This window comes from Puntigrus tetrazona, chromosome 7 (assembly GCF_018831695.1).
Source record: "Puntigrus tetrazona isolate hp1 chromosome 7, ASM1883169v1, whole genome shotgun sequence".
Classification (NCBI taxonomy): domain Eukaryota; kingdom Metazoa; phylum Chordata; class Actinopteri; order Cypriniformes; family Cyprinidae; genus Puntigrus; species Puntigrus tetrazona.
The window spans coordinates 7,444,146-7,468,931 of record NC_056705.1 but is presented as its reverse complement, the minus strand read 5'-3'; the positions used below and the strand labels follow the sequence as shown (position 1 = coordinate 7,468,931).

The 24,786-nt window shown below is 40.9% G+C and overlaps 1 protein-coding gene across 3 annotated transcripts; it reads right to left on the bottom strand.

The window, feature by feature from the left end:
• Nucleotides 1-2,370: 2,370 nt before the first annotated feature.
• Nucleotides 2,371-24,786, bottom strand: rin1b (Ras and Rab interactor 1b). 3 transcript variants are annotated; one of them, XM_043243134.1, is made up of 12 exons: nucleotides 24,240-24,786; nucleotides 14,486-14,602; nucleotides 14,022-14,124; nucleotides 13,647-13,719; nucleotides 13,456-13,547; nucleotides 12,480-12,850; nucleotides 10,416-10,920; nucleotides 7,562-7,867; nucleotides 7,240-7,371; nucleotides 6,446-6,612; nucleotides 4,426-4,748; nucleotides 2,373-2,954 (listed from the first exon to the last, which is right to left on the bottom strand). In XM_043243134.1, exons 2-11 carry the CDS (start codon nucleotides 14,600-14,602, stop codon nucleotides 4,431-4,433), a joined length of 2,184 nt encoding a protein of 727 aa, XP_043099069.1. In that variant the 5' UTR covers nucleotides 24,240-24,786; the 3' UTR covers nucleotides 2,373-2,954; nucleotides 4,426-4,430. The 3 variants fall into 3 exon arrangements, with proteins under 3 accessions (XP_043099071.1, XP_043099070.1, XP_043099069.1); XM_043243136.1 differs by having other exon boundaries at nucleotides 2,371-4,748; nucleotides 24,240-24,272; XM_043243135.1 differs by lacking the exons at nucleotides 14,486-14,602; nucleotides 24,240-24,786 and adding an exon at nucleotides 14,247-14,463 and having other exon boundaries at nucleotides 2,371-4,748.

Below are 24,786 nucleotides of genomic sequence, written 5' to 3'. Positions count from 1 at the left end.
GTTTTGTCAAATTTAACTAACTAGAGACTTTTATCCAAGCAAACTCTGAGCTCAAAGCCATAAAGAGAAGAGTTTGACCTGTACTAAACATTTTTACATATTAAAACCAATAAACGTCACTTGTTGAATACATCTTATTGTTACTTTTTTTCAACCAACCCACCAAATATGATTCAAATCAGAGAAAGAGCTGCAAAGCTACTTTGCTGCTGCCATCTAGTGGACTAGAAAGACTGCACACTAACTCATGATGAGTGCATGAAACGATCAAATGATCACCCCGAGAGCAGAGAGACGTCAGGCGTTTGTGTTCATAATACTGCATGTTTAATACTGTATGTCAGCGAACAAGCGTACAGCACCGTTCCCTAGACAGTAAACATTCAGAGAAATTAATCTGAGCGTGATGAAGTCATATGAAGCATATCGTTCATTCATGCATCACAATGAACCGCATCACAAACGAAGGCATGCATCGGCCACGAGTTTAACTGATCCAGCGATAAAAAGCATCAAACCCCAACTGAAGTCAAAATCAGAGCCCCATGAATCATAGAACAGCATCACATTACAGTTCACTGTAGAAAGAAAGCATTAGAGCGACATTCAGAGTCAGAGAGCTTCAGCAGACAGTCTGAGAGACAATCACAGGAAACACCTCCATCTGTGTGTGTGTGTGTTGTGTGTGTGAGTGTGTCTGTGTGTGTGTGTGTTGTGTCTGTGTGTGTGTCTGTGTGTGTGAGTGTGTCTGTGTGTGTGTGTGTGTGTGTGTGTGTCTGTGTGTGTGTGTGTTGTGTCTGTGTGTGTGTCTGTGTGTGTGAGTGTGTCTGTGTGTGTGTCAGTGTGTGTGTGTATGTCTGTGTGTGTGTGAGTGTGTCTGTGTGTGTGTCTGTGTGTGTGTGTGTGTGTCTGTGTGTGTGTCTGTCTGTGTGTGTGTGTGTGTGTGTGTGTGTGTGTGTGTGTGTGTCTGTCTGTCTGTGTGTGTGTGTGTCTGTGTGTGTCTGTGTGTGTCTGTGTGTGTGTGTGTCTGTGTGTGTGCCTGTCTGTGTGTGTCTGTGTGTGTGCCTGTCTGTGTGTGTGTGTGTGTGTGTGTCTGTGTTTGTGTGTGTCTGTGTGTGTGTCTGTGTGTGTGTGCCTGTCTGTGTGTGTCTGTGTGTGTGTCTGTGTGTGTGTGTGTGTGTGTGTGTGTGTGTGTCTGTGTGTGTGCCTATCTGTGTGTGTCTGTGTGTGTGCCTGTCTGTGTGTGTGTGTCTGTGTGTGTGTGTCTGTGTGTGTCTGTGTGTGTGTCTGTGTGTGTGCCTGTCTGTGTGTGTCTGTGTGTGTGTGTGTGTGTGTGTCTGTGTGTGTGCCTGTGTGTGTGTCTGTGTGTGTGTCTGTGTGTGTGTCTGTGTGTGTGCCTGTCTGTGTGTGTGTGTGTGTGTGTGTGTGTGTGTGTCTGTGTGTGTGTCTGTGTGTGTGTCTGTGTGTGTGTGTGTGTCTGTGTGTGTGTGTGTGTGTCTGTCTGTGTGTGTGTGTGTGTGTGTGTGTGTGTGTCTGTGTGTGTGTGTGTGTGTGTGTGTGTGTGTGTGTGTGTGTGTGTGTGTGTGTGTGTGTGTCTGTGTGTGTGTGTGTGTGTGTGTGTGCGTGCATCAAGTGTTTAGTGTGAAAGAAAATCACTCTGGAGTAAAATTAGAAGTATTTGCATATGACTCCCATCGTGTTTTAATGGGTTACATAGTGTTAGAATTAAATATCAGACATTTTAACACTGATGTTCAAGCCCGAATATTAGCAAAACAAAGACAGATTATATATGTATATGCTCGAGTATATTTATTATGTATATATAAATACCCACAGATCCAGTACGCGTTTTGAACATATTTACGTTTATACATTTTATATGCACCTTATATTTTATATAAATACTTTTAATGTATAAACGTAACATTTTTTTCTTAAACATGTACATGCATGTGTTTCTATTTATATATACAAAATGAATATAATCGGTGTACACACACGTACGCGCTTGTACATGCGTGTGATTCATCGTTTGACAGCACTAATATGCATCAAGAAAGGCTGATTTGCAAAAACATAACTCGGATAAAAATCGTATATATATTTTTTTCATCATGCGTTCCAGTTAATCAGTCGAACTGCAGTTGGGATATTTTAATGAGGTGCAAAATTAATCAAAAATACTAGCTGACTAACACAATAAAACATGATAGTATAATAAATATATACATAGTATGAATTTTGAATAATAAAAAGCCTTTTTGAGATTATGAGATGATCCTATATTATTATATATATATATATATATATATATATATATATATATATATATATATATATATATATAAAGTTAATTTTCAAATTAAAACTAATTTTGATGAATCTAGTTTTTATTGTGTTAGCTAATATTTTGAAGTTATTATTATTTAATCAAAACGACCCAGCAGCTGTTTGAATGGTATTAATTCGAATGCAGGATAAAAAAAACTAAACATTTGAACATTTAAAAAAAAAAAATTGTTTCTGCAAATGAACTCTTCATACACACACACACACACACACACACACACACACAGTATTTTATTTGGAGCTGAACATTAGTGCAAAAATGCTGTGTAAGGCAGTGAGCATGCTTTATTTCAGGGCTAATAATTAGTCAATTAAACGGGGTTTTAATTATGGTGAAAAACAAAACAAAACCCAATGCAATCTTTTGTAAAAATCCAGCATTTGTCCGGACACAAACGGCAGCGTTTCAGGCATATGACCCCGGTTTAAAACCAAAACCTGCCTATGAAATCACCTCCCTCTCCTTCCTCCTGACAGGGTCTGCGTTCACCTGCCCGCCGCGAGCCCAAACCGGAGCCGCACGCGGCGTACAGCACTAGAGTCTATATACAGGAGTGTTCACAAATCATCACGACATCCTTCGCACAATCAAACGAGTCCGCCTTCGGAAGGATGCGAAGGGGAAAAAAAAAAAAAGAGAGAGTAAACACAGATATCAGGCCGGTGGTCCTCAAGTAAAACTGAATGTAGTGTGTATATACTCCAGAATCACACTGTATTCACACTGAAGCTGAAGCTGTCTGCACTGGAGGAGCTCAAGATGCACGCCAGCTCATAACCTTATATATATACACACACATATATATATATATATATATATATATATATATATATATATATATATATATATGCGCACACACAATACAGGTCAGCGTTACGAGTTCTAACTATATAGTTACTGTACATACAACGCTTTAATTTTCACAATAAAGATGCTCCTGTTGCAGATTGACGCTGTTCTTTACGACTCGCTGTTTGTCAAAAAGTTCAACACACAAAAATACTAACCTCGACGACAACCAGAAGTGCGTCTCAAGCGGCACATCAGTGTGATTTTCGAAGGACGGTGTGACGCTGAGGACGGGAGCGACGGTGCTGAAAATGCAGCTTCGATCAAACGAATAAATTACACTTTAATGTGCATTCACATAGAAAACGGCTCATTTAAATTAGAATACCATTTCGCCAATATTACTGCAACTTTGATCAAATAAACGCAGCCTCTGTGAGCAGAAGAGATAAAATGGTAAAATACCTCTACGTTTTGGTAAAATATACAACTAGATATTTTAACGAAAAATAATTGGTACAACTTTTATATATACATGTCACATATATGAAATGTATTATATTTGTCTAATTTAATGAAACATGTTTATCTAAAAATAAATGAATCGGTGAAACCGGTGCGGGTTTTAAAACACAAATCGGCGGCAAAAATTTAAATCTGAATTACCTGGGATTTTTGGGGGTGAAATCCCATTAAAAGAAATAAAAATGACTATATAAATGAAACAAAATAAACGTGAAACCAAAATAAATGATGCACGTCGATGTATATTAAACTAAATAAATGCCTATCAATTCGTGTTATCCGTACGTTTTGAAAGCGTGAGCTGAAGGAGCCTGGCGTCGGACTCGTCCAGTGCAAACAGCTCCGGCGATTCAATGCAGCATGCTACAAGCGTCCAGTGCAGACACAGAGTGCATGTGCACGAATACGATGTACTGTTTAAACATAACTCGATTTTTTTTTCGTTTTTTTTCTCTTTTATAGTCAACACTTTGGTATTACTCTGCAATGCACACCTCTGCAAGCCAATCGATAAAGCGACCGCCGAATCTCAGAGCGCCGGGGGGCGGCGCTCGGCAGATATTGCTTTTTGCATTATTACCAAGTATCTCGCTTCGATTCGTTGGAAATGCTATTGTGCTTTCTGACGACACGCGAACACACGAAAACAATCACCATCATCCATAGAACTGAACACGTACACGGCATTCGAAATACTGTGCGACATCCACGACCGTCCTGCCACGAGCGTGACAGCTAAAGTGAGTCTTTTTGTGCACCTGCGTCACTCCTCGCACACCGACTCGCCCAGGTCTACGGCGCCCCCTCTGGTCAGTCTGCGCATCTTGCTGAAGTCGTGGTCGGAGCGGAGGTAGGACAGCGACGCTCCCTCGTGCCCGGCCAGCTGGTGGGGCTGAACGTGGGCCGGCAGGGGACGCATTTCCCCTTCGCTCCTCCAGAACAGACAGTAGTGCTGCGGCTCCGTCACGCCGAAGGCACCGGCGCAGCTCTGGGCTAAAGAGTCGACGTTCTCGCCCGCCTTCCAGAGCAGGGTTCGCGCAGCACTGCGACAGTCGTCCTGGAACAACACTCGCACGAACCTCTGCAACGACACGAACGCACAGCTGGTTCAAAGCGCCCTCCCGGTTGGGGAGTGAAAACATTTTTAACGTTTTTAAAAAGTGCACCGCGTAAAAAGTGGTCGACTCCGAATCACTGAAACGAATCATTTGTTTTCCAAACGAGTTCGAAAACGTCAGCGTGTTGCCGCCCCACTTGTAGGTCTTTTTGAGTCGGTTCTGAGCCAAAATGCACACAAACACTGCTTTAAATAGAACTGACCAAACTGGGATTGGAAAAATGAATCGTTAAACACTCAATTTCTGTCGATTTGGTTGGACAGATACTATGCAAACTAAACTGGGCTAGACAAGTACGTCTCTGAATTCAGTAAAGAAATGCCTTTAACGGAAAATTGAGTGTTTAGTCTTGTCATTATATATTACGGACACTCTATTCTCCACAATCCAAGATGGCGCCGTTGAGGTCGGCTGCCGTCACGATAGTCTGCGCGGTTTTATATTTATATATATATATATATTTTGGTTTTCTATTCTGACGCTGGACGGTTGTAAAAAAACATTTCACTGCATGTCGTACCATGTACGTGCATGTGATAAATAAAATTTGAATTTGAATTTTGATACAATCTGTCTTGTTAAAAGTGCTATATAAAGGTATCTTGACTTGACAAATCGTTTAGGAGTTGTTGAACCAATAGGGTAAAAATAAGTGTTTTTTGAGACCCCCAAAACCTAAATATTAAGCTATCATAACCCATTATAGGGGACTTAGTTCACACAAAATTAAAAAATGATGAGGAACGTAGCATTACACTTAACTTGCTTAGCGATTGATGCTTTCCAGTGAATGGGTGCCGTCAGAATGAGAGCCTGAACGGCTGATAAAAACATGACAGTAATCCACGACCACTCCAGTCCACCGGTGAACCTCTTGAGAAGCGAAGATGTTTGTGAGAAACGAATCATAACGTTTTAAAACGTTGCTTTCGATTCAAATACGTGTCCATAATCCATAATAATGCTTCCTCCAGTGAAAAAAGATTGATCAAAATTGCATCAAAATCCATCAACATATTAGTTAAATACATAAATATAAATTGTTTTTGATTCTAACTGATGCTCTATACAATGTTCTCTCCTGATTCAGATGATATGTCCCTTTTAACTGGAGAAAGTAATATTTTGGACTTAAAAAAGTATTTGGAATAAACGGAATAAAGTTAAAAACATCTTAATGATGGATTTGTTTCTTACAAATATGCAGCTTTTTGCTTCACAAGATGTTAACTGATGGACTGGAGTGGTGTGGATTATTGTGATATTTTCATCAGCTGTTGCACTTTTACATATTTAAAAGGGGGGAAAAAAAACATGTTTTCATAATCATCAAAATATATTCTAAACATTTTGGCTGATGTAATCAAGCCTGTGTGGGGTTGATTCAGTTACGTAACATGTTTCACCACTTCAAAATCCAATCAAACCTCTGATAAAAATCAAGACCTGGGTTGCATTATTTCCTGGTAAACAGTCGGTTCTATACATAAATGTTTTCACATATTTTAACATGATATTACAAGTCAAATGTTTTGTATCTACTGTCGATTTAAGTTATTTTTCTGTTAACTGAATGCACAACACAAAATCCAGAACAATAAATTATTTTTGAAAAATGATATATGACAGGATCTATTCATATGCAGCCTAAGGTTTCAACCTGTTTCAGCTGACTGTCTTTCTGGGTCTTGGCTTCTTGGCCCCGCCTCCTGCTCCACTCCCTCAAGTACTCTTGGGCCTCATTGGTCAGACTGCAGGTGGGCGTGGCCCCAGGCTTGCTCTGGATCAAACACAGGCTGGCATACACACTCGTCAAATAGTATCCGCCTACAAACAAAAAAAGGCCATAAAAACTCCTCCGTTTCATCAACAGTTAAAACTTTTAAAGAAAATCTAAATTCAAAAAGAAAGTACATAACTAGTTTTAAAGTGTAGGTAGATCTACTGCATTACATAATTCATAAGACTTCATGGAAGTGTGCAGTCGCTGCTGGGTTTCCATGGTAACAGCAACTTTTGATTGCCGTTGCTGTCTTCAGGTAGTGTAGTTCTTCACTGGGAATATGGCTATTGAAGTTGATGAAGATAAATGATAAATGATGTGGAAATCACACCCACTTGCAGCTCATGGTAGGTCTGTCTGGAAAGTTTTGCGTTTTATTGTAAAACTCACGAGTTTCACGATCTTTCAGAGCTGGTTAATTGTTAAATGAAACCATTTTGAGTGGCATCTCCCTGTAATTAATGTAAAAGTGCATATTTATAATTGCCTTTGAGTATACCTTTGATACCGTTTCTTCCGGTCTGGGATGCTGTGAAGGATGCATGCAGTATCTAACAAATTATCCTTAAGCGGTAGCATAAAAGTGCTGTCTGCTGATTGGATTGATCAGAAGTGAATCTAACGAGTGTGGATTTTGTATCTGCTCGTTTTTGAGACGAGTTCTCCTTTACCTTCTCCTGTCAGCCATGACGGCTCAAGCAGCTCCATCATGTACTCCGTCTCCAGCAGCAGTTGCGGGATATTACATTGAACTAGCACATAGGACAGCGCTGGTAGGAAGTCTTCAGACCCCACGTCCTGATCTGAAAAGTAGAAGTAAGTCTTAATAGGGGTCATGGACCAAGACGTCAGAGTTTCAGTGATCTTTTGACATTGGTCAAATTAGGGTGAGCAATTAAGGACAGAATTTTAATTCCGGGGTGAACTAACCCTTTATATTAACAGAGAAAGTCGCTCGAAAGATGACAAATTAGTATCTAAATCTTTGCTCACCAGGTTGTGCTCCCATGGCTTTGTAAACGCTCTTGCACACCTGCAGCAGAAGCAGCACCTTGTCAATGGGTGAATGGCTGCGCTGCATCAGCGTGAGTTTTGCCTTTGCTCTGTCCATGGCGCGAACGTCCAGGACGCCGACTCGTACAGCCAGGCGCTCCAGCGCCCCCTCCTGGTAGGCCAGCAAGCTATCTGTGATCTTCTGTAAGGAACCGTCTTTAGTGTGGAGGGAAATGAGCGTCTGCTGCAGCTGAACCTTCAGCGGCTTCAACACACAGCCAAACAGAGCCTTTTCCAGAGCAAGATCTGTGGGTCACATGACAGTAAATATGCATCTTGTATTGCTGCTAAAGCACATGGTATTATTTAAAGCTGTAAAGTTTCTAAATTGTCCCTGTGAAATACTGTGGGTGGATATATTTCTGAATGATAACAGTCTCTTTCTGGTGTCCTTGTGCGCCATTTACGGTGCTTGCTGGCTTTGTATGGCCTTGTCAGGGATTGAAATACTGTATATAACTTTTTTTAAGGTTAGCGATTTCAAATTTCACACAAAATAGTGTTGCTATACTTTAGAAATAGTCGGTGTTTCAATGTTTACTGTGGTGCAAGGCAGTGGCCTGTAGACTAACATTGTAAATGCATTTCTGTGCATGCACATTTTTCCATCAATGCTGCCGATAGAGTATATATTGAATTGAACCTAGTATATTTATTCATATATGCATTTCTAATTTAATAATGCTTTGATCCACCAAAATGAATGCTTACGGTTTACATAGATTTTGCAGAAAATGAGAAGATATGGCACAGATTGCATACTGGCCTACTCATGTTTGCCTAAAGCTACTTGGAACGTGCATGTTTTTCCTGTAGCTCTATTTAAACACGGTTTTGTCATTGGTAGTGAACACAAAGGCACACAGCCACTGAGCAGCTTGACGAAAATAAATAAGCTCTGTTCAATAGCAAATTAATGTTTGTACAGCAGAAGAAAGAGCCAGACACATTATAGCAAACAAGAAAATCTGTGCACTGAGCAAAATCTCCTCCCCTTCCCTCCTTCTATATCTTCTCTCTCTCTCCACACACTTCCTGAAGTATGCGTGGGAATGTGCTATGTGCTAATGATAAATGCAAAGTGGAAAATGCGAATGCCTCCACCAACATCTGAAACAGCATCCATCTCCGGGGATGTGGCCGGCTTTTAGATTTCTTGCTTTGATTTGGGGGAAGATATCTCATAATCAGCTCATAAACCCAGCTATGCAGGCTTATAAAGGATTGGATGTTCTTATTTGACTGACGTAATTGTTCTGCAGTTTAAAAATAGAGCTACAGTAACTTAAACTTGTGTTTTAAGCTCTGCTGTGCTGCCAGAAGTTAGCATGCTGCCTTAACCGTAACATCATTTTCCTATAGAAACTGCAAGGAACATTTTTGGAAATATATACAATTTTACAAGTGCATCATAGAACGGGAGTCATCACCAAAACTATGTTACAGCTGTGATAATAAAAGCTGCATGTAACACTGCAATTCAAACAATAATGCTATTTTCCAGAAATTCATTATTTCAAAGGATTCTAGGAAACCAATCACAGCTTTTATCCACTCCAGTGGTTTTATAGTTCTTAAAACCTACTGATTAGTTTCCATGACACAATTCACATCGTTTAATCATAAAGGCCTTAGTGGTGTTTGCCATGTCAAGCACTACAATTAATATTGCTCATGTTTATTGTGTATGTGTATTAAACATGTGCTGTGAACAAAACTCAAATGCTGCATCATGCTTCTGGTTGATTGTTTATTTTCATGAACAAAAAGAGCTTAAAGGAGCCGTCATCATTTACTCTCATTTTACCCTCAGGTACTGTAGTTCCAAACCTGCATGAATTCCTTTGACAGAATTTTCTTTTTTGGGTGAACTATTCCTTTAGGTTTACACTTGACAGACATAAAAATGAACAAATGCTAATTTAAAGACATCAATAACACATAAAAAAGACAATGCTATCATATAGGGTTGACCATCTACAAACCGCTTCGAACATCCAAGCGACTTTCTAGCAATGTCCTGCCAACTGACTCACATATTCTTTCATTAAAAGTAAATAGTTCATTAATATTTCATTCTATATTACTGGTTAAAATTGAAGCGGTATGGCCTAGTGCGGTTCTCAACTCAAGTTCCACTTTCAGTGCAGCTCCAACCCTAATCAAACACACCTAAACAATCTAATCAAGGTCTTCAAGACGCCTAGAATGTTTAGTAGAAGAGTTTGATATAGGTTGGAGGTAAACTCCGCAAAAAAGGACCAGAGTTGAGAGCCCCTGGCCTAGTTTATTACAGTTGTTACTGTTGGTTTTGGTCTTTACACTCCCTACACAACCCTAACCCTAACCCCCCAAAACCTCACTCCCATTCGGGTCATAGCACCAACATAGCCTCTCCGGTTCTAGCCCCTGACTTTAATGTCCACAGCGTTTAGAACAGTTGTTGTGTCAATATCAGTTCCTGGAGGGCCACAGCCCTGCAGAGTTTAATTCCAATCCTGCTCCAACAAATATACCATATAGCTTTTAAATAAGCCTGAAGGACTTGGTTAGCTGGATCAGGTGTGTTTAATTACTGTTATATCTAAACTCTGAGTTTGATACCCATGAGTTTGACATTTCTTGAAATGAGGGGAGTGAGTTTACTTGCACATCTCTTACCAGCTGACCTCAGTTACACAAGATATACATTTAGCATAAAATCTTGGCATTGTTAGCATTTGCTCTACTGGCGTAGCTACAGGACGTAACATCAACATTGGGTCACTGATCAAACCTTGTGATGCCTCCTTACCTTTCTCGTTTTCAGGCACCAGTGTCTCAATTGGAGGTTCTATTTCTCCCGCTTCCAGAAGGAGACTTTTGGCTTGGGACAGAAATCTTCTCATCCCCTGAAGCAGCTCCACAGCAGAACTATGCTTTGAGGCCTCCATCTCCTGCCTCTGCTTCTCTAAAAAATCCTGCACCAGTGACCCAAATGTGGAGCGCTTGTCACGCGAGAGTTCATCCACCAATCTGGCAACTCGGCGCTCAGGAGCGAACACGCAAACAAAGGCGGCGGTCATCCGGCGCAAAGTCGATGTGGGGTTTGCTGAGGGAAAACGGGTACCACGTGCGGCTGGTGGCCATTGGTGGGCGAGGTCCGCTTGGGCCTCCTCCTCCTCAAGACTGCTGAAGGAACTATTGCTGTCCAATTCAGCAAGGGAAGGAGCTCGAGTCCTTTCCAAAGCCAGACATACCTCACCATCTTCAGTGTCTTTGTTGAGTTCAGTGTTGCCTTGCTGGGATAGAGAATTGCTCTAGAGAACCACACAATGTGGAGGGGGTAAGGTAAAAAACAAACAAAAAAAATGTTATTTTTAGAACTTAGCACTAGGGAAACAGAAACTCACATCACGATCATGACCTTCCAGAACCACAAGTGCAGTGTAGGCACAGTATGTGGAATATCATTATATTGTTTGTAGGAGGAAGTTAACCAGTAATGGTTATATTTGTGCAAACCTCTTTCCACCCGCGCTAACTACTGCACAGTTGCACGGGGACTGTGATTTAATCCAGTGGTTTTCAATCCTGTTCCTAGGGACCCATCACTCTTATTTAACACACCTATTAAAAATCATCATCGTGTACGAATCAAGCTCCACAAACTAAATGGGTGTGTCACATGTGTGGGTCCGCGGGAACATGACTGAAAACCACAGATTTAACCAAGTAGGATGTATTGCATTTTGTTGTTCCCAAAACAATGTTAAAGGCACTTTAAAGCCTTTCCATATACATAACTATTAACTATCCCTAATATGAAAGTGAACTGAGGGTTGATCAGAATTTCCCAGGGGTAGCAAAACCTACTTCTGGAGGTGCTACCACACTACAGAGTTTAGAGCCAACCCTGATCAAACACACCCTTAAAAAGGTGTACAGAACCACAACAAGTGTTTTTGAGGAGGGTTGGAACTGAAATCTGTAGAAATGTGTCAGGAACTGGGTTGACTATGCCTGCCATATCCCACCCAAAGCCTAATAGTCCAGTCCTACTGCAAAAGGGCCACTTTCCTGCAGAATTTAGCTCAAATAGACTGAAAGTTTCTGAAGACCTTGATTAGCCCATTCAAGTGTGTGTAATTATGATGACAACTAATACTGTTGAAAGGTGGACCTCCAATAGCAGGATTGGATATCTTCTGGACTTACCTCCTCTCTATACCTGAAACCTTATTTGCATGGGACTTCCAGCACCAACAAGAGCACTGTTCCAGAAATACTCTGATCCTACTAAACATAGACTTAACCCCAAGCCTAGCCCCACTTTAACCATTAACTAGACCTAAAAACACAGAGAAATAATAGGTTGCTTATGCTGTTTAAAACCCTAATCCAGGTGTGTCTAATCTGTGAATGGTAGGATTAAAGATTCTAAAGAGTTTAGCTCTAGCCCTGTTTAGACACAACTGATCCAGCTAATCAAAGTCTTCAAGAGCAGTGCTTCTCAAACCTGTCCTGGGCACCCCCAATCACATTTTGTATTTCTCCTTCAAAGATCCCACCCAAGTCTTGCAGACTCTACCAATGAGCCGATGCTTTGAATTGGGTGTGTTAAATGAGGGAGACATACAAGTATTCAGTAGCTAGGGGCCTCCAGGACATGTTAGAGAAGCACTAGAAACTTCCTGGCAGATGTATTGATGCAAAGCTAGAAGATTGACCTCAAAGACTTAAGGGTTGGACCACAGTTTTCGAATCCCAGCCTTGAGTTACAAAAATACTTAATGTTGTCCCAAAACCAACAAGTATGTTAAAAGGGAAACATGACTCGCTCTGCAAAATTTCAGTCAGCCAAGGTACACAAACGTACAGGTGGTATCTGTCCCAACATCTGTTCATCTTCCTCTTCTGAAGTGGGCGTAAGTGCCGGGGTCCTCCTAAGCACATTTAACCCTCCCGTTCGTCTCGGGCCGCCCTGGTTGGAATTCTGTCCTTGTGTCTCCCCTAGGGTTAGGTCCGATTCTCCACCCGACAAGCTGAGAGAGGTTTCATTGGACACACGGACCCTGAGGCTGCGTTTAAAGCGGTGGCGTTTGTGTGAGGCGGTTCTGCTGGGTTGGGGAGGCTGAAGGAACAGGGGGTTGACGAAACATGGGCTGATCAATCTGAATGTCCGGTGGGGCGCTGAGGGCGGAGGGGGGCCGTTAGGAAGGCCGGGAGACGTCTGAGAGCTCCAAAACTCTGAAAAACCCACGGGAAGATTGCAATGAGTGTATCTATGGAAACTAAAGCTTTCCATGTACCATGAAAACATAGCATGAAATTGTTTTGCAATATCTGTTTACAGAAACATGACCTTGTCTGTTTTGGTATGGTACAAAGGATGATATTTGGCGTGCTATCTATAATGGCTTAGCCATGTTGTATTTGTTAGCTGGTAACTAAATATAAGGGTAAGGTGTTGGGAAAGTTTGCCAAATGTTGTTGAGTCACTCTTGCTCCCAGCGCCAATCAATTATTCCTGAGTTTGAGCAGTACATTTCAGCACTTTTTTAGTAGTACACTTCAACAGATACTGTTATGCTGTCAAAAGGAAACACTAACATTGCAAAGAGGCCTGTTTTTGAACGACAGATGGGAAAATTAAAAACAATAAAGGAAAGTACTGCACACCCGCAGGTGGGCATAAGCACAGAAAAGCGCTGCAGCTGGTTGCAAGAGGCTGTTAAGGGTGCTAAGTAGGTGTTTACATATAAGTGTTAAAGGTACATCAGCTAAAATGGCTAGTTTAGATTTAAAGGTCAGAAAGAGGGGTGGAAACGGTCGCGATAAACATGCATTCTTACCTAAACCCAAATGCGAAATGCTTTCAAGCTGGGTGTGTGTTGTGGCCTGTATAATTGCATCTGGGAGCTCAAGTGGGAAAGGCAATACATCTCTGTTGAACACACACACAAAGAGCAGAAATTACAATTATAGATAGAGCACTTGTTTAATTTACATGAATCATTTTCCTATAATGTTTGATGTTTGTTACCTGCTGACGGTGTAAAATGCCACTAGTCTGCAGAGATCAGGGAAGCTCAGGGCAGAACTTTCAAGGGAAAATGCTAAACGATGTAAAAGAAGATGCAATAATTTAAAACAGAAAATTGCTATCAGGCATAAACCCTTTTTTTTGGATAATGAAATTGTGCAAGCTTCTCTTATTGGGGAGTGGTACATAAAATGCATGTCAGGTAGACATGCACAGACAATTAATCTCTTATACTGCAAGCTAAAATACCAGTTGTTTAGGATTTTAATTGCAAATGCAAATAAACAGTATGGGGGAGCAAAGGCTGGTTTGTTAGGTTTAGGGGATAAAAAATACCATTAGCTTAGATTAAAAGCTGTGACATGTTAAACTCACTGGAGTCTTCCTCACGGATGGGATACTGAGACACTCCTCCCTCCTGAAGCCGCACACACAAAACCTTCCTATGGGAGGCACTACACTTACACACCAGAAACGTCTGTGGATAAAGAGGATTAGATACAGTAGCTCTCATTAAACGGTGCTGTACATATGTTAAATTATTGTACTGTATAAAACAATACACTTGATACTGTATATGATGGATTAAAACAAACATACTGAGAAGTCAAGAAAATAACCCATAAATAAAATGACTACATATATGAAGGCAATGCAGCAGGACGTCTGTAGTTCATCGCGTTCATCTGAAGTGTAATTAGTTGATTAGTTGTTACGCTCTGCATACTAGACATCGTTATGGAGTCAAAGGTTAGGCTGAGGTGCATCGCTGCATGATTACTGTAATTACGACTTTAACGCGATGCTTTGATTGTGAGAGGCCGTTGGGCTTCCCTCACCCCAACTATTTCTCGCTGCAGGATCTGGTGGGCGGAGTCAGGGTTGATTGACAGCTGCAACCATATGGAGTGTGTGAGGAGAAGACGATCCAAAACACTCAAACTCCTCGCGTCCATCTACAACACAGGGGACAAGGGGTCAACATATTAAATATATTGGCTCTCTAAAGTATTCACATTTTTATTTCACATGATAAATCAGCCTCAGATACAAGGATAGGCATGAAAAGGCATTTTAATTATCTTAAATAAATTGTGTAAAACTGCATACATTTTCAATGAGAGGACAAAAGCATTGTTTTTTATAGAATTTTTTCAAAGTCTATACCATGTGACCCATACAATGTATTGTTGGCTATTGCTACAAATATCCGCATGCTACTTAAGATTCAAGGGTCACGTATTTTAATGCAATTACATCAAAAGTATCTGTAGTTAAATTAGAGAGAATTTGAGAGCAATCCAATTACCTTTTCAAGGGAAAAGCGACTAAATGATGGCACTTAATTGCTCAGTAACGCATTACGCACTCGACACTGTTTACAACGCTAATGCTAATGTGCCTGGCAGTCCCCTCGGCACAGTTTAACACTTTTTACCTGCAGAGAAACTGCTGAAAAACTGAAAAACTCTGCAGGTTCTGTCTGGGCCTACATGAAACGCGCAGACAGCGCTTCAAACGCTCGCTCTATATCTCGTTGCAATGACACTGTGTGGGCAGCCCGAGAGGATGCTTATGCATAACAGCAGATGGTTGTCATGGCAACAGATGCCTACACGTCCTACCAGGCAGTCCCACTCATCCACAGACACCTACTCACCCGAAACACGCTCGCGCACAAGACAGACTGCGCTTAAAACGGAGAGGAACTGTTGGCAAAGTAGAGAGGATGTTTTTTAATTCCTGCTCCTCTTGCCCTTTCCCTCTCTAGCGGTGTCAGAGAGCTCTCCGGCGCAATCAGGGCTCTTTGCGATATTTTTAACTCGTTTTTGAAGCCCACGTCCCCTCCTCAAACACCATCAGGTAGATTCGGCTGCCGTCGGTGCTTTACACGCTTCACAATGAAGAAAGGCCGGCGATGACATAAAAGTAACCATGCAACAGTGTGCAACTGCTGAGACTCTGAGCTTTAGTTTAGCGATCGATTTAAATAGGATCTACATGCATACCTCCGAAAGCAGGAAAGTGCGTGTAATTGTGCGCGGGCATCAGGCGGGTGTTGGTTTTCTTTATAACGGTGCTATTTATCAGGAATTAATTAGCACATCAAATCATCACATCGGCTTGAATAGAAGACTGATAGTATCACGAGAAAATTCATTAATTAATTACCATTTATCTTTCAAAACCAGTTTTGTGCTTTAATAGGGCTCGGTTAAAATTAAATTGTACTGAGATGAAAAAAATCTGACGGTAAAGCAAATATCACTGCATGATAATCTGTCCAAATTCTTGTTTTTTTTATAGTTAAGTATTTATTTATTAATATTTGGGCTCGGGCTGACATATTCAGCTCTGTACTTTCTATTGTGAAATAAATATCTAAAAAAAAATAAGAATAAATATATATATATATATATATATATATATATATATATATATATATATATATATATATATATGAAATCAAAAAATATATTGAATTAATATAAAAATTATTTTTTTATTCCTTTTATTCCTTAAGGACTTATTAAATCTTTTGAACCTCTTATTTATAAAAAGAAAAAAAAATCAAAAATCACAAAAACTGTAGATCGCCTAAATAAATGACATTTTACATTAAATAGCGAACTTTAAATAAATTCAATGTTACATTATATTCAAATAGTAACCAGTTTTTTAAATTCTAATAATATTTCGCTGTTTGTACTGTATTTTTGATCGAATGAATGCAGCCTTGGCGAGCAGAAGAGCTTTCTTTCACAAACGCACCGAGTGAGTCAGAAACCTTGACATTTCCATCCAGCTTCCGGCTCTTTCTTCCCACCCCAAAAAAAAACGAAACAATTAAATTCAATAAATCACACTCTCCTCTGGCGAAACCCAGCCTTGACTGCAAATTGTGAAGAAAACGTGTGAACCATATCTGAATATACCAGTCTCTCTGTTCAGCAGCACAATGCCAGCTATTATATCTCTCGGTTCCTCTTTGTTTATTCCATGTGTACGTTGTAGACCTCTAACACCCATCTGAGGTTGACGGAGAGGGTTTATTACATAAACACCACATCACCGGCCCGGATGACTTTACCACCCACAAACGCAAGCGCTAACCCACTGCGAGAGAATCAGAGCGACGGGTCGGTAACCTCCAAACCGCAAACCCTAACCAGATAACATCTGAGGAGAGACAGATGATGTCCGATTGCAGCGTAGGCCTCCTTACATAAAGCCCCGAGCAGCCTACACACAGAGTTATGCAATTAAGCGTCACACAGGGAGAAACGCAGGAAGAGAAGCGGAGAAAGAACGGGAGAAGAGGGAGGCGAGTTCGATTTCAGCAGCGAGCCGCTTTCCCCTCTTCAAGCACTTTTTTTTTTTTCTCCGCGATGCTATTTTTGAGTCTGAGTTCAGGAAGATTATAATTATGAATCGAGTAAGTTTTGAATGAGCACATGAAAAGGCAGCTTTAAGATTCGTCGGCTTTCGGATATACGTTTCTACGGCTCACCGTCCGAGGCGCCGCCGGGGTTAAACGTTGCGTGCATCAAAACGAACGATTATTGATTTGCCACCAAACAGCAGCCGCTTTAAAAGAATAGGTCGCCCAAAGATTTTGATGCACATGTGTTCGTCAGGATGGATTTGGAGGAATGTAGCATTCCGTCACTCGCTCAGCAGTGGATGCACTGCAGTGAATGGGTGCCGTCAGAATGAGGGTCCGCAAAAACGATCCGCAGCACTCCAGTCCGTCACATAACGTCTTGTGAAGTGAAACGTTGTGCTTTTAAGACACTTGAAACTGTTGCTTCAGGCTAAAACACGAGTGCTCTATACATTATATGTTTTTTTCTCGTCTGAATCAGGAGAGACATCTGCACAAATCAACTCCAACACTGTTGTGAACAAATATGTGACCCTGGAGCAAAAAAGTCGCTGGGGTATATTGGTAGCAATAGCCAAGAGTCAAAATGATCAGTTTTGCTTTTATGCCAGAAGTCATAAGAATATTAATTAAAAGTCATGTTCCATGAAGATATAATAACTCAGTTTTCGATGAGTAATATGCACTGCTAAGAACTTCTTTTGGACAATTTTAAAGGCGATTAAAAGATTTCACATATTCAAATGATTATATCTTAGCCACATCATGACCAACCAAACATACGTGCAAATCCTTTTTATTCGATTTCAGATGATGCATAGATCTCGATTTCACAAAAATGGACACTTATGACTGGTTTTGTGGTCCAGGGTCGCATATGTGCGTGGATCTTGATCCTTTTTTTCACCGGAGGAAGCTATTATGGATTTTTTTTTTAAATCTTTGGACACAGCAGAACATCCACTGGGGAGAAAGTCCTAAATTTCTCCAAATAATGAAGAGACAAGCTCTCGGATTGCATCTGGGATGACCCGGGGGGTGAGTAATTATTTTTTTCCGTCTCTTTAAAGAAGCTTGACCGTAATTGAGAGAAACGGCGAGATGAAACGTACTGAGAACAGCTCAGTTCGGGTTTTTGGAATCCAACGAAGTTAACGCAGTCTTAAAATGAAGCATCCAAGGAAAAACCCACGAGCAGGTGGTCATTTCAGCTGCTCTGCGTGAATGAAGAACTGAACTTGGGTGACACGAGGACAGTCTGTCAGACGGACACTTCTGCAGGACAGCTCTCAGCATTTCCAGTAACAAGCACAGAGTTGGAGGGAAAGAGAGGATGAGGACTTGGAGAGGGTTTCATGAAGCAGAAGCGTGTGGGAGACCAAACACGAGTCGCAGCGAAGGCCTGTTGAGAAACATCTCCAGGGACAGAAACAAGAGAGAGAGAGAGAAAGATTGGAGGAAGTGAGGAGAGAGACAGGAAGCCCTGCAGAGGAGGAGAACGCTGCATCCTTCAGCTGGAAAATGAGCAGCAGCAGCTGTCAGAATAAACCAGCTCAGACGGAGAAAGTTTCAGTCGAGATCCTGTGATGGTGGAGGGGAAGATTTCGAGGAGAAAATGTGGAGCACAGAACACAGATGTCACACTAAATCACTCCGCACCCTCATCCGACACCAGAAAAGTGCCCATAAAGACATATTACCCCCACACACACACACACACGTTGTGTATATATCAATACGTGCACATGCATATGTAACTGTTACGATTACACGTAATATATTCATTTATAATAGAAATTATAAATCCTATAAATATAAATGCATGTAAATAATACGTATTTGTAAGATGAAAAGGTAGTTGCAAGCATCAGAAAAAGAAAGTACACATATGTAGTTAGATATTCATTCCACTGCTAATATTAAGGAAGTAGTTAATTAATCTGAATTATGATATGTCTTACTTATACGTAATATGTTGCCTAATCTTATATGGGCCCCCGGAGAATAAAAGCATTCATAAGCAACACAGGTACATTTGTAGCAATAGCCAACAATATTAAACAATTCAGTAAAGTTTCATGAAGACGTAAAAGGACCGCATGATGTTGCTAAAAAGAACATTATTTTGTGTTTTTGGTTCTTTGAGGTTCAAAAAAAGTCATTTTTCTCGCACTGTAAAGTGTTGTGTTTCCTCTAAGCACTGCCTTCTTGAAACGGGTCGATTTATACAAAGCTCATCGCTCTAAAACCGCGAGGTGTGCTCTGATTGGCCAGCTACTCTGTGTGTTGTGATTGGCCAGCTACTCGGTGTGTTGTGATTGGCCGAATACCTCGAGTGTTTGACAGAAATGTAACGTGATGCTGCGTCCCCGCGCGATGACACAAAAACAATAAAGGCCATTAAAAATGGCCATCTGCTGCATGTAGCGAGGACATAATTACTGACTTGTACTGTCTTTTTAAGCGTCGTGTTACACTGAAAACACATTCGTGAACTGTTCTGTGTTGCAAACGCAACTTAACCACTGATTTCTAGTTGACGCTTTTGGAAGAAGAAATAAAGTAGTTTCATAGCGCCTCCGCAACATGGCGCCCGCAGCAACAAACCACGAGAATAATAGCCCCGCCTTCTTTCTTTGCGGCGGTGTTTGAAAATAAACCCACTCTGTGACACAGACAAGTGGGGGCGTGTTTAAACGAGGCATTTCTGCGGGATGTAGACAAGAATATCTCTTTGGTTTTGAAACTTTAGGGACCTTTTATTTATCCACAGCATGTGACGCTCAAAGAGAAATCGCGTCAAATGTTTGTTCAGATTAATTTTGCAACGCGAACGTGTGAAACATAAATGCGACAGACTTGTGCCACTGCTAGAATTACAGCTCATAATTTGAATTCAATTCGTTTTGACTTCAGCTAAATTAATTTCATACACGTCGGTCTGGTATTATTCAAGTTTAAATGAAAGTCGAATAGTTGAACATTTGTTAAGTTGAAGTTAAGACGAAACAATAATAAAAAAAAAAAATAGTAAAAATAATAATTCATTAATTTAATCTGAATTCAGTTGATTTTGATGAGTTGTGTGGATAACAAAATGTTTGATAAATTCATTTCAGCAACTTTAAACGAACTTTAAAAATAAAACGGTCGCCATGTTGTTTCAAAATCATTTCCTCTAAAAGAAATGCTCCTCTAAAGACGAAGGGGTCCAAACTATCCCTTCTGTGTAATTCATCTCACCTCACTTTAACTCATCTCGTTCAGTCCGGCTAATATTAAGCGTTAAAATCAGTCAATGTTAGCATGTCACTTGAGTGAAATGTGTCTGAATGTGACTGTCGTTATTAGCACGGCGATGCTGTCGTACTCCATTCGAGCGGCTGATGAATGATGACACACCGCAGCCGTGGCGGATCGAGCTTGTGTCTAAAACAGGCCTAAAGTGACGGATAAGATGAGGTGGGATGTGTGAAATCAGGGGTCCTAATGCCAGCTGCCCACCGAGGAGCCCGAATATAAAGCTGCCCTTTATTAAACGGGATGACGGAAGCGATAGAAGAGTTTACAGTCAGACGCACGCAAACAAACATGACACGCAGACGGAGGCCTACGAAAAACCACCGGCGAGCGTGACGGAGGCCCAGGCAATGCTTTCTCCGGAAAAACAAGAAAAAGCGAGATATAGAAGAAATCTCAACCCTCAGCACGCCGATAAACGCCAGAGAGACCCACGGGAGCTCAGTCAGGATCAGTCAACTTCGTACGAAACATCGGCGACGGTTAGTCGAATGTAGCAAAAAAAGCATTGAATACATAATGATATGTGTGTGAAATGGCTTAAGACAAAATAAACAAATATACAATAACAAGTAACAGATAATGTTGCATTTAAATATATAACAAGCAAGACACAGAGGCATATATAATCTGTTATATATACAATAATAATGATGATTTAAAAAGTAGTTTTTCACTTATATTTGACAAAATAATCTCTTTTTTATATTTAACTGTCATAAACCACATAAGATTGGACAAATTAATTGAACAATAGCAAATAATAATAATAATAATAATAATAATGTTTTTATATGTAAAAAAGCGAGTAACTTTCTAATTTACAGTAATACTAATAATAGTTGTTTTTCACTTATATTTAACAAAATAGCATTTAATTATTAAGTATTAGTGATTAAAATTATTTTAAAAAATATTTTTTTTATATTTAACTGTCATAAACAGACTGGACCACTTAAATGAACAATAGCAAATAATAATAATAGTGTATTTATATGTAAAAAAAAAAAAAAAAGAGTAACTTTTTAATTTACAGTGGAAAAACAAACTACGCTTCCATACAATTTAAAAATTACACCCCTCACATGTTGAACGCTGATTACTCCTAATGCTATTTCAGGTGAAAAATACAGCCTAAAAGGCCTTTATTACAGCTTTAAACTCGTTCTCGGTCTCCACAACAATCACGTAATCAAATAATGCATCGCTGCAGTGAAGTCGAGGAGCTCACAGCGATGGAAAGTGACTCATGTGAGCCGCTGAAGGGCTCTCCACACGCACAAACCGTCCTAAAGCCGAGAGCGGGTGACTGCGAGCTCATTCAGACGCGCCACCGTTCTGCCGCGTCTAAACACGGCTCACGTCCAGCAGACGCTCACAAACGGCGAAAATTCGGTCGGTGCTCACTGGAAATCTTTCCCTACGCTAAATGGTCTGGTTTACTTCTTTGTAATACATTTTACGCGCTCCGGGGGTCATCCAAAACGTCGATGAGCTTCGTCGGATTTGGAGGAACGTAGCATCGCATCAGTGTCTCGGCGATGGATGGCCTGCAGCGAATGGGTGCCGTCAGAATCAGAGTCCGAACAGCTGATAAAAACGCAATAACCCACAGCACTCCGGTCCATCAAGTCTTGAGAAATGAAGAGCAAGAAACAAATCCACCATTAAGATGTTTTGTCTTCAAACCGCCGTCTCCAGCCGTCACTCTATAACACTGTTTCCATAGTGAACAATGTCTTCTCTGAATCTGAACAGAAAAACTTCTTTATAACGGATCTTTGTTTCTTACAAACATGCAACATTTTACTTTGACTTGTGTGTAACCACTGGACTGGTGGGGAGGGTTTTTATCAGCTTGTTTGGGCTCTCGTTTCTGACGGCACCCATTCACTTCAGAGCTTTTACAATGCTATCTTGGTAAAAATACATTGAAAAATAGCAAATAATTATTACAAAACAATAACAATGTTGTATATGTAAAAAAACACAACTTTCTAATTTACAGTAATAATAATAATAGTTGTTTTTCACTTATATTTAACAAAATAGCATTTAATTAGTATTAGTGATTAAAATTATATAATTTTTTTTATTATTACGCCTTTTATATATTTAACTGTCATAAACAGATCGGACAAATTAATTGAACAACCACTGGACTGCTGTGGAGGGGATTATCGTGGTGTTTTCATCAGCTTGTTTGGGCTCTCGTTTCTGACGGCACCCATTCACTGCAAAAATAAAAACCTTGAAAAAAAAAAAACCTAGAAATCTGGAACGACGCAATGCTACGCTTCTCCAAATCAGTTATCGAGAAACGAACTCGGATAACCTAGGGGTTGAAAAAAAAAACATTGGTCTGCCGTTTTCCACTTTTGGATGAGCTACTCCTTTAAATCGAACGCGTTCCCTTCATACCCCAGCGCCGCTTTCTGCGCTCGCCGATTTGTCATGTGAGGAGGAAATAGCAGTTAATGAAAAAAGGGAAAAGAAAGACAAATGGGCTTGACTTCTTTCAGAAACTAATAATGGTGAGGGCGTTATGCATGCATATCAGTGACAAAAACACACACACACACACACACACACATATATATATATATATATAGTCCACAATGAGTGATTATGACATGACAGCACAAATGACATCATTCTAATAGACTGATCATTATAGCACTGGAAAAACAAGAGTTTCATCCATCAGTCAGTGTGCTGCGAACAAAGCCACTGCAAGTGTGAACAGACTGCGTGTGTGTGTGTGTGTGTGTGTGTGTGTTTCTCCCAGGAGGCTCACCACCACACTTTTCACACTGCCACCCCCGCAGCCAAAGATGCTCAGAGCCGCTGTGGTTTTTCTGTCTAACTACCACCAGGCAACAAACCTTTACTGTACGTGCTAAAAAAAGGACGTCAGAACGCACGCTTGGAGAAACTTCACCCAAACCCTCGACTTAACGAGAAACCCGAGCGCCCAGAATCACCGCCAAAACACGGGCTGCGGCCTCCGATTACGCTTGACGTGTTTCTGACGGTCTGCATTAAATACCACCTTTCGCAGCTTCCCATATGCCTTCGCCCCCGAGAGTAACGTGGAGCGGAACAGAAAGTTCGTCCGATGAATCTGGAACGATGCGTTACCCTTAATGTGGCGGGACCGGGCCGATGCCATTTTCCTTGGCCACGGTATCCATGTGGTACCTTCAAGAATATCACGGCATTACCGTAGAGCACCTGCGAAGGCGCTTGAGGCGGCAGTACCACCTTGAAACCGACGGTATCCAACAGTAAGCAGCCCTGAGAATAACGGCTGTACTGTACAGTAGTGTGCGCAGAATATCATGATACGCATCCAAATATCTAATGACCTGACACGTGCATCCGTACAGTAATGTCTCATGCAGTAATACCATGAACGGTATTGAATGGATACCGCGGTTTTTTTACACCATGGCACCTCAAACGGCTTTATATTGTAACACGGTAGTAGTTGTTTAGATAAGCACTTTTGCTTGTCATTTCTTAGCAATATCCACCTATTCCTACAAATGCAGCAGCAGTGTCACGTGACACATGGTATCGGATTTTAACACCATTTTATTGAGTGATACCGTGTTTATATACAGCACTGCTGTAATTCAAAGAATAACATCCCGACGTAAAAGCATGGTAACATTAAGTACTTTTTGTTAGTCTTTTAATGCATTCGCCCACCTGTCCTGAAAGCACTGAGGTGATGCCATGGTATTTAACCAGCTCCAAAGAACACCAGACTAAAGAGACGCTTCAAATAATAGATCTGCTCTTAAAAAACAAGGTGCGCGCCCAAAATCATGGTAATTATTGGTGATTGTTGGTATTATTTAATTGTTGCGAAATGCTGACAGAAAAAGAGTTAATAAGTTTACCTTCTCCGTTAATAGTTCTTCACCTTTGCGTCCATCATCATCATCATCATCATCATCATCATCAGGTTGGTGAATTTAGCTTTCGGTCGAGCATCGTTTGATCGGCACCAGGGCTTGTGACGGCGTGCTTGGTCTGATGAGGTGATCCTTGTTCGTGTGATATGATGAGTTTGAAATCATTAAGCGATCCTCCGTCTTCATCGCATTGTGATTCACGCGCACTGGAGCTCCGCGCGCAACTTTCCCCGCGCGGCGCAAACTCGCGCGCGGACACCGAAATAAATCAGAACACCGCCACGCAAAGCAAAATGATGTTGTGAACTAAGACGCAAAATCGAATAGATGAAAAAAATATATATATATGTGAAGTCGTTTGTCACCATCTGCCTCGGTCCGCGGGCAACGGATGCTCGGCCACGAACGAATTAGCGGAGGGTTACGTGCAAAAGAAGGGAACAGGCGAACACGCGAACGCCGAAATGTGTCACTTAGCTCGTAAACGAGACGGGAAGAGTTGAAGACGCAGCCCACACGAGGCGCGCACGCG